Source organism: Centroberyx affinis, unplaced genomic scaffold (assembly GCF_046629955.1).
Source record: "Centroberyx affinis isolate AG114_WGS23_722 - 3 ecotype Tasmania unplaced genomic scaffold, CSIRO-AGI_Caff_v1 ptg002363l_1, whole genome shotgun sequence".
Classification (NCBI taxonomy): domain Eukaryota; kingdom Metazoa; phylum Chordata; class Actinopteri; order Beryciformes; family Berycidae; genus Centroberyx; species Centroberyx affinis.
In genome coordinates, this window is record NW_027280623.1 from 168,795 (window position 1) to 180,795 (window position 12,001).

Below are 12,001 nucleotides of genomic sequence, written 5' to 3' on the forward strand. Positions count from 1 at the left end.
AATAATGTAATAAATACTAAAATGACAAAAAAATGGGCAAAGAGAGTACTTGAATATGCACAAATCGATTTGCTTACTTTTCAAGATTCATGCTGAGATAATAATTTTTACAAAAAAATGCTTAATGGTAATTGCAAATGTTTGGTTACAAGCCCCACTCCACCGGCAAATCGCTGGAGACAAATCAAGCGCATTACTCATGGTCTGATGCTGCCTTCAAGTGCTTCTCGTAAACTCTTTGGACGGCGGGAGATGTAAAAACGACTCGTTAGCATTCAAGTGTTTTTTTTCTGAAATATATTTTTTAAATGGACCCTGTAACAAAATATTATTTTGGAAATCAAGTGGCACAGCGTTACTTTGTGCTGCATCGGCAGAGTGATGATGAAAAAAAAGTACATCAGGCATGTACTTTCTAACCAAATGTAGTTTACTTTCATTATCAAATCTTGGCACGGCTCCCGTGCCCTCTGCCATTAGACATCGCATCTCTGCATCCAGGGTATCATAAACTGGGTTCCCGTTCAAGGATCTTGTATATAAATAATGGCGTATCAAATGAAAAAGGCCAAATACCCTACAAATGGCAATAATTCTGCAGTAGCTCAAGCTCAAGCTTGAGCTTGCTTGAAGCATTTTTTTTGCTGTGATAAAGAAATTCTATAATAAATATCATAGCAAGAGCACAAAATAATGACAGTATAAAGATTATTTCCATTTTCTGGGAGACGTGATCTATTGTGATCTATGTAGCTACATTTTTTTTTTTTTTTAATGTATTCACTTCCACACAGTTGATGGAATGGCATTTTATTTTTTGAAAAGTTTGCTTTAAAGTTGCCTGACAGTTTTGTGTAAACATAGCTAGAAATTCTCCACTTTCCCAACCAGTCCTATCTGCCACTTTGTAGTATGAGAACATACTAGTGAGTCAAAGAAGGAAAGATTCATACAAGCCAACATGCCATATCAAACAGGAAAACAACTACCGTCAACATGGACCAACATCCATGTGGAACATTTCTAACACTGGAGCATCCAAACCCTGGAGAATTGAAGCTGTTCTGGAGGCAAAGCGGAGCCCAGTTTGGTACAAGATGTGTGTGTCCTTAATAAAGTAGCTAATAAGCTGGCCACTGAATGTGCACAAAAACACCATACACGAACACAGGGACTCACCATTATGTTTGACATTATTTCTGCTACCTGCCTTCTTTTTGCAACATAGGAGCCACAACATGAGCCACAGCAGCACACTGTGACGCTCAGGGCCATTGCCATACAGATGCAGTTTGCATTCAGTTCATTCATTTCACATGCATGTCTATTCAGTGTCTTTGTTTCTGGGAGGACAAGTCTCACCTGCACTGAATTTTCCATGTATGGAAAATCCTGGTCAAATATAGAAATTCAAATCTGAGTGGGTGTACAGAATAGAGAACTGAATGCAGGTTTGTGGTTGAACTCCTCACAGCTGTACAGGCAGGTAACATCAGACCCACTGGAACAAAAATAACATAGTAGCTCCACTTCCATTTTTGAGTTTGATCATTGAGAGAGAAGGTCCTATTTTTAACAGCATTTAAATGGCAAAACCACACAAACAACTATAAATCCAACCCAGCTTTTATATTTTTTCTCCAACACTGTCTCTGTCCAGCTGTGTTACGCATAGTGTTGACTGTAGTGGGAATTACAATTCTCTTCAGAAATAAAACAATACAGACAGACATATCAGATAACAGCTGATATTTTTTATTGAGAAAAAATAGAAGGGAAAGGGGTTGGGGGAATTTTCAGGTTCTTTGAAGTATTTGACAAATTTATTGGAGTCCTTGCTGGATATGGACTCCATCTTCTCCATTTTCTTCTTCTCCTCAGGACATTGATATCTCTTCCCAGTATGCAAGACTTCTTTCACTTTTTCTCCATATTCTGACTCATCTCCCTCTGCAGATCAGAAATGTTGCCCATCATGTTGCTCTCTCTCTTGGCCCACTTCCTCTCTGCTGCAGAGTTTGACCTGCTGGAGTTGCTGCTGGACCAGAACCAGGGCCTGCTGGGTCTCATGTTTGGCCCTGAGGAGACCGGTCTTCTCCTCCTTCCAGCTGCTGCTCAGCTCAGCGTGGTTCAGGGAGGCCATGATCCTGTTTCAGCACTTTGCTCCTGCTGAGCCAGCTGGGAGGCCAGACATTTCTCTGGCACCTTCTGGGACTCCTCTTTCCTCCAACTCCTTTGCTAGGAGGAGAGCCTCTCGGTTGGCCTCCTCTTGATCCCAGCAAGTCGTTTAAAACTCCTCTGCTTTGAAGAGAGCCTCCTTCTCAGTATTTTCTTTCTCTAAAACCTGCAGGCCCACAATGGTTGCCTGACTTGTCTGCAGCCTGGGTGCTCTAAGGAGCATCCCCTTCAGCTCCTCAGTTTCATGATGAAGGTCCTTCTCTCCACTTCACAGGCCTTGATCTTGACGGCCTGCTGCTCTAGATCATTCTAGGCTCTCTGCATCTTGGGTCTGCTGGCAGCGGGCCTCTTTCTCTTCTCCACAGGTATTGAGCCTGATGACCTGCTGCTTTACCTTCACCTGGGCCCTCTGCAGCTGGGGATTGAGCTCTTGAGTGATTTTCTCTGCAGCCTGGGTCTGCTGGCAGAGGGCCTCCATCTCCATCTCATGTCTCTGGCAGCTCCATCTCCTCCACCCTCTTCTCACCTCGTAGCTGAGCCACAACCACAGTCAGCATCTCCACCGGGGTTTCCAGGTTGTCTCTCTGCTCGGCTGCACTGTGGGTAAGCCTTACCTCTGCATCCTCCAGCTCACCTTTCACTCCAGGATGTTGAAAACATTTTTACCAGAGCATCCTCGTCGTCCCCAGTGCCACGTCTGTTGTCCTCCAGTTCCAGATCGCCTCTACATTTTTGTTTTAAATCGAAATGCCTTTTGTTAACTCACCTGGCCGACCAAGTTTACACTGGCATCCCAGTCCTGAAGTGCCCAATCTCACCATTGGAGACCGAAGGTAAGGTAAGGAAAAATAGTTCCTATTATAATTCCTAATAAACGCAACTTGAGGAACGCGTGGAATAAAAGATTAACCCATTTTAGCCCCCATATTACCCATTTACATGATAGCATATGACGTTTAGAATAAGTTTAGAAGAACTCTCTACATTGTTAATTCGGTTATACCATTATAAAACAACGTCTCCACAAAATCATCATTCCCGTAAGGTTGTCATATCGGCAAAGGTAGAAATAATATGGCTCGACGTCTACTAGCCTTGTTGGCCTTGACCATAGACTGGCCTTGAAGTTGACACAGGCTGAGCAAATGTTTGCTGGGCGGGTCGTACATGTACGTTCCAATACATTCCACAATCTCCGACAGCCCTTGAAGGCATCATCCGCCAAGTGCGCAGGCGTGTTGTACTTTCTACGCCAGACGTCACATCAGTAGACGCTTTCACCGCCATCCACCATCACAGTACCGGACAGGAACACAAACCTGGAATTAAACATGAGCTTCACAGTCGAAGAGAGGGGGAACCCCAACACTTTGAGCTATCGCTTGTTTTTCAGTAAGTAATAAATGGAAAAAGTTTTGTCTTTGTTTGCTTGTCTGGGGAATCGGCAGAAAGCTCCGCGGGCCACCCGCAATCTCCCACGTGTCACTTCTTATTCATTGTTGCTGGTTTCATCTTATCATTAACTAATAACTACAGGCGTTGACACCGTCTCACAGACGAAAAATTACACATAAACCTTTTTAACCAAACCAAATTGTTTGAATGACATGAAGCCACACAGCTAACAGGTTTGGGCCATTGGAAATTGTCCCAACCGGCTGTGCCGGTTGAACGGCCTGATGTGGCTGAATTCTTACGGTATGCCATTAACTCTAGTTATCCTTAGTCTCCTGAACTTACGTGTTTATTGTAGAAGGAAGTGATATGTTTCCCCGAATCCCTTCACGTTATCCAGCACAGACTCATTAACCCTTGGTGTTGGTGGGACAACGCCCTCATTGATGTCGCGTTATGAAGACTTTAAAAGACGCAACTGATACCAACATTGAGATTCAACACACAAGAAGACTGTTGGTTATTAGTACACTTCCCCCAAAAGACAGAAAAAGCAGCTTGTGTGTTTCCACCATATTCACTGTGTTTGATCTGACTGTCTTGCAGAAAATGCTGATGGGAAGTACATTTCACCATTCCATGACATACCAATGTATGCAGATGAGGGTCAGGTAAAGTCTCCTCTGTCATCTTTATGCCTACATAGTACACCCATTACACATGTCAATATGTACCTTGGCCTTAACACCCTTAATGCTGCCATGAATATTCGGTTTTGGGGGTAAAACCACTGATCTCAGTAGATGTTTCATAGCCAAATGTCCATTACAGATAATGAAACTATTTTATGTAATGTTTGTTCCTGTCAGGAATAGCAAGGTCATAGTCTGTTTGCCAAGGCAATGGCCTTTACTCATTACTTTCTCAGTGCCATGCCAATATCCAATGTGATTGCACTGGATTATCTATTATCTTATCTTTCTGCAACAATTATTTGGCTAATATCTTCAAAGTAATAAATGGATAAAAGGCAACATGTAGAACATTGACTTAACATGATAAGTATCAAGTTTCTCATGTTTCATGTCAGATTTGGGTCAGCTGGATTGGAGTGGCAGGCAGTTGTGTAATATTATGGAGTAGAAATTTTACATTTCTAATTGTTGATTTGACGAGTATCAAGACAGATTCTCCTCTCTTACAGAACATCTTCCACATGGTAGTTGAAGTACCAAGATGGACAAATGCCAAGATGGAGGTAAGAGTCTGAAATGATCTTCCACCATCACCTTTTGTTCTGATTTGATGTTTGGGTTGCCTTTTCATTATTTGAATCATTCTAAAATTTGACACTGTCATCCACAATTATTTTATTGCAATGTAGCCTAACATGAGGCTCCTTCATTGTTAATAAGGCTTCATGAATGCCTACCAGCACTTAAATTCATTCAGGTCACTTATAGTGTTATTTAGCACTAATCAAAAGTGGTCAAAGGAGTAACTACAGTGCAATTTATTTTCAGATAGCTACAACAGCCTCCTTGAACCCAATAAAGCAAGATGTGAAGAAGGGCAAGTTGCGTTACGTTGCCAATGTTTTCCCACACAAGGGCTACATATGGAACTATGGAGCAATACCTCAGGTTAGTTTCTTTGTTGTTTGTTTTTCTTAAGATGCTGTTACATCTTCCTGGTGGAAAATTGTTATGGTTGTCATTAGTCACATGATATGTTAAGCCTTGGAAATGTACAAGGCCACACCTTTACCTGTGTCACTTAACTCTGCTGATATGTCTGTGTTTTTTGGGTCGTGCTAGACCTGGGAAGATCCAGCGCACAAAGATGCTGACACTGACTGCTGTGGTGACAACGACCCCATTGATGTTTGTGAAATTGGCAGCAAGGTACAACACCAGCTCATGATTTCATGTCTCTTACAGCCTTGTGTTTGGCATATTATATTGAGTGTAGAGTTACAGTGATTATCAGTCTTTTTGTTTGTTACCAAGCATAATACCAAGGAAAATATAATGATACTGACGCATGCCCAACAAACAGTGTTCCTACGGACCACAGATGTACAATGTTATGACTTTGTCTCTGTAGGTGTGCTCCCGTGGGGAGGTAATCAAAGTGAAGGTACTTGGGGTTTTGGCCATGATCGATGAGGGGGAGACTGATTGGAAAGTGATTGCAATCAATGTAGAGGACCCTGAAGCCAGTGACTTCAACAGTAAGCATGAGCCTCATTTACTTAGGACACCAATTTACTACTGATACTTTTTCTGAATCTGAATTTCTAAACTGTCTTGCATCAATCATACTCTGAACTGGCTCTGCTGTCCCTTTGTGTTTAGACATTAGTGATGTGCGGCGCCTGAAGCCCGGCTATCTGGAGGCCACAGTTGACTGGTTCAAGAGGTACAAAGTGCCAGATGGGAAACCAGAGAACCGCTTTGCCTTCAATGAAGAGTTCAAAGACAAGGTCTGTACCTAGCACACCTCAGCCTTACCTAGTCATTGTTTTTACAGTGGCACATTGGTTTAGATTGGTTTGACCTTTAGCTGTCTTCTGCTTTACCAAAGTTGCCTTGCCTTCGTTCACAAAGCTGGCATTTGCTGCTGTTTAAAAGTCAGCTTTCTTAGTTTGACCAGATGAATTGCAGCTCATGCAGTTGCCTTTCTTGTGCAAGACACTGTTGCTTAATAGACAAATTAGCAACATTATGGTAGCAACATTTACAGTTTCCTGGAAATTTCTCAAAACTTTCTGAAGATCAACTGAACTTGAGTTAAAGAAAAGAATCCTGTTCAGATTTTGGCCTTAACATAATAGTGCATTGTGGAAAAACTCACATTCATTTCAATTAAACAATTTCTGTTCCCTCTGTTTCAGGACTTTGCCATTGAAACAATCAAGAGCACTCACAAGTTCTGGGAAGCCCTCATTTCCCAAAAGAGCAAAGCTGGGGAGCTGAACTGGTGAGCAGAGCATTTAGGACTATATTTTTCTCACTGCTTTGACTGCAGCTTGCTCTCACAGTACATTGACACCACTGTAGTTATGGTTTGTTAAAATAACCTTTTCTTTTTTTTTTACTTGCACAATCCAGCAAAAACACGTGCGTTTCGGTTGGAGACAGTCCTTATTGCTGCTCAGCGGATGAGGCTAAAGCTGTTGTCGGTGAAGTCAGTACCATTTTGTTCATCTCTTGTTTAAAATTCATACATTAGACATCATCCCTCCTTATGCATTAATTCAAAACTGATGGATATCTTTGACTCCATTTTTAGACATGTCCTTGTGGAACAGAAGAACCCATTCCCTCATCAGGTAGCAATTCCCTGTCAATAATGCACAGATAATTTGTTTTGTCGGATTTGTTACTGTATAATATATTCAGGATCCCGGTGAGGGCCTGTTGATTTCATTTTTGCTTAATGTTATTAATCTTGTGTGAGAGTGACACTTATGCTTTTCTATTTGCAGTAGATAAATGGTTCTACTACGAGAGAAAGTAACCCAAGAGCTGGTTGGAACGGACCAGAGTGAGTGCCTCGTCTTTGGAAGGCAAACCTGAAGATCATACACTTGAAATCAGCATGGATGGGATTGGGCTCGGCTATTTTCCTGCAAGGGGGGGGGGATACTGAGTAGATATTGTAGAGGGAGAAAAAGTAGAAAAGTACTGATGTCTTGGCCAATGAATTTTCACATATTTAACAAAGATCTCTTTGGAGATGTGCTGTCAAACAGAGTAGGTACTTGTGCCCTGTATGAAACTCTGAACTGCTTTAATAAAGCTTTTCCGTTTAAATTATTATCAAGGTGTGGATTTTGTTTTTTAAGTATTGGAAAATAAAATGATTGCATGGCATTCTTCTCTCACAGAATTTGTTCTTAGGAGCAGAGCATAACATTCATTTACTTTCTTTACTTTGTTTGGGGGTTTAATGAGTAGAGTTAATGGTGTGTGAGTTGGGTTTGTGATTTGATTTCATGATGCATTACTGCCCTCTGGTGTTCACTGAGCTGTACCTCCCCTATTATGTGATACTACTGCCACCTGGTGTTCACTCAACTGTCCATCCACTGTTACATATTAAATATCCTCCCACAGCTGCAGTGTTATATCTTCAGCTCTATACTGTTTCTTTCAGATGAGATGTTATTTGTGACTGTGTGTTGTGTCATAGCAACTGGTTTCCTTGGCTAAAATGTTGTATTATGGATTTATGTCTCGAAGGTGTAACATTTAGTAAAGTGACCCGTCCCCCCCAAAGCCCCACAATCGCAATTCAGTGACGTAGTTCCGGTGAACTGTCAAATTTTGTACCTGTCAATCGACGGGGAAAGCTTGGACCAAAAAGCAGCGGACCGGGAGGTCAGAAAGTAAGCAGACCAAGGTAAAAAAAACTAAAAAAAAAACTATAATCGTAATAGGTTACCTTGTTCGATAGTTTTTCCACATCATCACCCAACTCTTGGCGGCTGCTGGCTGGAAAACTGTCCTTGCGTGAGTAAGTAAAGTTGACGGTGTAGTTTGTTATTCTGGACCAGTCGCGCGCACTCAAGGCTGTTTACCAAATCTGTTGTTTGTTTAGTATAAGACCTCTGACAGGATTTCTGCTATGTATCAATTGGTATTGTGGCAACCCTAACTAATATTACTGTAATACGCGTGTCTGTGGCTCAATGTTGAGTCAACAATGACCTTATCGTATTTTACGTTTTTTATTTTTTTATCCTATATTTCTATTGGGACGTATAGTTTTGCTGTGGTGTTTCTATATAATCCTTATTCTATATAATTTACTGTAGGATTACCAGGGTTATTTTTGGTGAGGGAGCTCTGTCAGCTATGTTACAGGCTAAATATTAATTGAACGCCACATTGTTGTAGTTTTGGGTTTTGCTGTTTACAATTGACCAAACTGAAACATTTGTATCATTAGAAAAGAACCGACAATTGGGTAATTTCTAGAGGCAGTAGTCATTGAAGTCCTCGCTATTCACTGTAATAAGCACATCAAGTTCCACTGAGAGTGACAGGTGTGTGTGTGTGTGTGTGTGAGAGAGAGAGAGAGAGAGAGAGAGAGGGGTGTATGAGGGGGTGACTGGTAAGATCAAGTGTCATTGCCACAACTTGTCATAAAAATAGTCTGAGGAAGATCACTGTGCCTGCAGACTGTAGAGGAGTGAGGCGGCTCTCTGAACACACCACACTACATCTAAAGCCGGTCTGTAGCTCAGCTTCTCTCCTTCCAGCTCTGCTCCAGTCCTCACACTCGGTGGCTTGTGTGATTACACAGAGCTTACACATACCAGCAAAGTAATCCAGGGTCAGGGAAAAAAATGAACAATGAGCTTCAGTGCTAGATTTTATAATGCAATAGTGTTTGCAATAGGATTTATACAGTATGTTAAATGCTTTATACTTATACTGAATATTTTAACAGTAGCCCCTGCGTTATGTTTTATTTGCATGCTAAGGTGTGTGAGGGAGAGGAGAGTTGGTGAAGGTTTTTGCATGAATGAAGATAACTGCATTCTCTATGACAGCAGCTGGAATATTAACTAATCGCTGAGTAATAGCTTACTAAATAACTCTGTTGACTTTATTGTGTTATCCTTGTCGAATTAAGCTGAGACGCATTTTGTTTATTGTATCTATCTTGCTTTTTATTGTCGAATAAACTAAACTGCTTCTCTTTATGCTTTTCTAGTGATGCATAACAAATGATCACAGGTATAACATCTGTATTGCAGGCAGTCAAGAGACATGTCTTTTATATTTGACTGGATCTACCGGGGGTTCAGCAATGTCTTGCACCTATTAGGTAGAGTATTGTACTAAAATATCAACAATATTGTCCAAGTAATATCACCAAAATGTTGTATGACATGTAATATTATAGTGATCCAAAATAAATTGTCATTCATCATACAGAAAATTCATTCCCAAACCCTCTAAACCTTTCAAATCCATGAAATGTGCTGCTCTCTGCTGATGGAATAACATTGTTCTGTTTGATATTAAATGCAAATTGGTGTGTTTTTGTTCCTGCCCTCAGGGTTGTACAAGAAGACTGGCAAGCTGGTGTTTCTTGGACTAGACAATGCTGGAAAAACAACATTGTTGCACATGCTCAGAGATGACCGGCTAGGACAGCATGTGCCCACGCTACATCCAAGTACAGCAAATGATTTGATACGTTTTCAGCTCAGCAATCAGCCCTTGTTAGCAGGACTGTACATGTTTCTTTGCTTCAGTACTTATCTGGAGTCCATTAAATGCTTCCCCTCTGTCCTCAGCATCCGAGGAGTTGACTATCGCTGGAATGACCTTTACAACGTTTGATCTGGGCGGTCATGCACAAGGTAGGGATTATGAAAGCGTTATTGAGCCTTTTTTGTGCATCTTAGACATTTAAAGGGCGGTTAAGGCTTTCAAGTGGCAGCTACCAGTTGTGGGTCGTAGATAAATACTGATGTTGTCTGACTCTCGCAGCACGAAGGATCTGGAAGAACTACCTCCCAGCCATAAACGGTATAGTCTACCTGGTGGATTGTGCTGATCATGAGCGACTAGCCGAGGCTAAAGTTGAATTGGATGTAAGTTATATTGATGCCGCTAATGTTCTATATCAACACACAGCAGCTATCATTGGAAGGACAAGTCTATTTGGTCTACATGTTATGTAATTTCCCATCTAGGCCCTGTTAACAGATGAAACCATCTCCAACGTCCCGGTTCTCATCCTGGGGAACAAGATAGATCGTCCAGAAGCCATCAGTGAGGACGCACTCCGAGGGATGTTTGGTCTTTTCGGCCACACAACTGGAAAGGTAATGAACACATGTAGGTTAACAAGATCTAGGGCTCCGCACAGATAGAAATTTTCTGGGATTGAATAATGTTACAGTAGTAAGATGCAGCATAGTGATTGTACACCATAGATGTTGTCAGTTGAAATCCATTCTTTTTAATTGTGTGTTTTTCTCTTCAGGGCAAGGTGTCACTTAAGGAGCTGAATTTGAGGCCAATGGAGGTTTTCATGTGCAGTGTGCTGAAGAGACAAGGATATGGTGACGGTTTCCGCTGGCTCTCCCAATATATTGATTGATCCAGTTTATTTTTTTGGTCCTATTTACCTGATTTACTGCTTTGTCTATGCACACAAGGACAGGTCCCACACAAAACTACCTGCAGGAGAGATATTTTAATAATTATACTATATTTATTCAAGATTGTGACATTGTGCCAATGAGAAATATATTTCAAATAATGTTTTTGTATGAATATACCCTGTTTTTTTCCCTCATTCTTTCAAAGAAATCTGTAAGTCATATCAGTCTTGCCACAGTAGGCTAGTTATGAATCATCAGTCTGTACTATTCAACTGAGTGTAGTGAATAAGAGTTCATGCTATGGTTATCCACCTTTACTTGAAACTTGTAGGGAATTTGTCTCCAGTTATAACAGAGCAGCAGCCTGCATATAGAACATGTCATCGCTGTGAACCGGTTTCTGACCCAGGTTTATTTTTAGCTGATGGTGTTGGCTTACAGTGAAGGACGATTTGGTTAACATTTTGTGCTCAGAGTTGCTCTTGCTTGACTAAGAAAAAGACAAAACAAAACAAAACACAACTTTGTTAGAACAGGTGAAACATAATTTCCTGAGATTTATTCTATTTCCTTCTCAGCGGTGGTAATCCTGAAGTGCCATCGATTATTTTGAAGGATGGAGTTGTTTCTCTAGAAAGTGTTCCACTGATTGGGTGCCATATGATTAATTGTTGATCACAGACATATTATCAATAGAGTAGCCTACCTCCCAGAGTACTAACAGTTTTGTTGATTTTTTTTAATCAATGAAGAGTTTACCACTACAAGCCAATTATATGAATGTGACCACAAGTGCATTAACTGATGTTTTGATGTGAGCTTTAATTGTTTGTGCATAATGCTTTAGAACAGTGTTAAATAATTGCAGGATATGACAACTGCATCAGCACAGGCAGGTGATGTAAGACAATCACATTTGTCTACAATGGGACTGCCCAACTACCTGTTTTTATCCATGGTGAATCACTGTGAAATGACTTGAGTACTTTGTGACTATTAGCTGCCCACAGCATGCAGTAATGATATGAGAGTACTTGGGTGGTACTTAAAAATAGGGCAAAGGTGTGCATGAAATGACCTATTTGTGCAATGTTATCCATTATTTTGTAAATAAGATATGTTATTTATATTATGTAATACAAACTTGGCTTGTCTCATGTTACAGCTAGCTAATCGACTCTGAAGTGATGTGTCTATTACACGGGGTAGGTCATATTGATATTGGAAAAAATGTGTGAAGTTTGAGCATAATAAATATTTTTGACAATCCTCTAAATCTGGTCTGAATCGTTTGTT

General features: G+C 40.8%; 2 protein-coding genes across 3 annotated transcripts; both read left to right on the plus strand.

The window, feature by feature from the left end:
* Positions 1 to 3,435: 3,435 nt before the first annotated feature.
* Positions 3,436 to 7,395, plus strand: ppa1b (inorganic pyrophosphatase 1b). Its single transcript, XM_071533379.1, has 11 exons — positions 3,436 to 3,570; positions 4,180 to 4,244; positions 4,778 to 4,831; positions 5,097 to 5,216; positions 5,391 to 5,477; positions 5,680 to 5,806; positions 5,931 to 6,058; positions 6,470 to 6,555; positions 6,687 to 6,762; positions 6,868 to 6,907; positions 7,064 to 7,395. The coding sequence occupies exons 1-11, from the start codon at positions 3,510 to 3,512 to the stop codon at positions 7,093 to 7,095; spliced, it is 876 nt and encodes a 291-aa protein (XP_071389480.1). The 5' UTR covers positions 3,436 to 3,509; the 3' UTR covers positions 7,096 to 7,395.
* A 529-nt stretch (positions 7,396 to 7,924) lies between these two features.
* sar1ab (secretion associated, Ras related GTPase 1Ab) lies at positions 7,925 to 11,926 on the plus strand. Of its 2 annotated transcripts, none has more exons than XM_071533380.1 (7): positions 7,925 to 7,980; positions 9,344 to 9,414; positions 9,649 to 9,768; positions 9,890 to 9,955; positions 10,086 to 10,189; positions 10,292 to 10,423; positions 10,585 to 11,926. In XM_071533380.1, exons 2-7 carry the CDS (start codon positions 9,357 to 9,359, stop codon positions 10,699 to 10,701), a joined length of 597 nt encoding a protein of 198 aa, XP_071389481.1. In that variant the 5' UTR covers positions 7,925 to 7,980; positions 9,344 to 9,356; the 3' UTR covers positions 10,702 to 11,926. The 2 variants fall into 2 exon arrangements, with proteins under 2 accessions (XP_071389481.1, XP_071389482.1); XM_071533381.1 differs by lacking the exon at positions 7,925 to 7,980 and adding an exon at positions 7,985 to 8,094.
* The last annotated feature ends 75 nt before the right edge of the window (positions 11,927 to 12,001 follow it).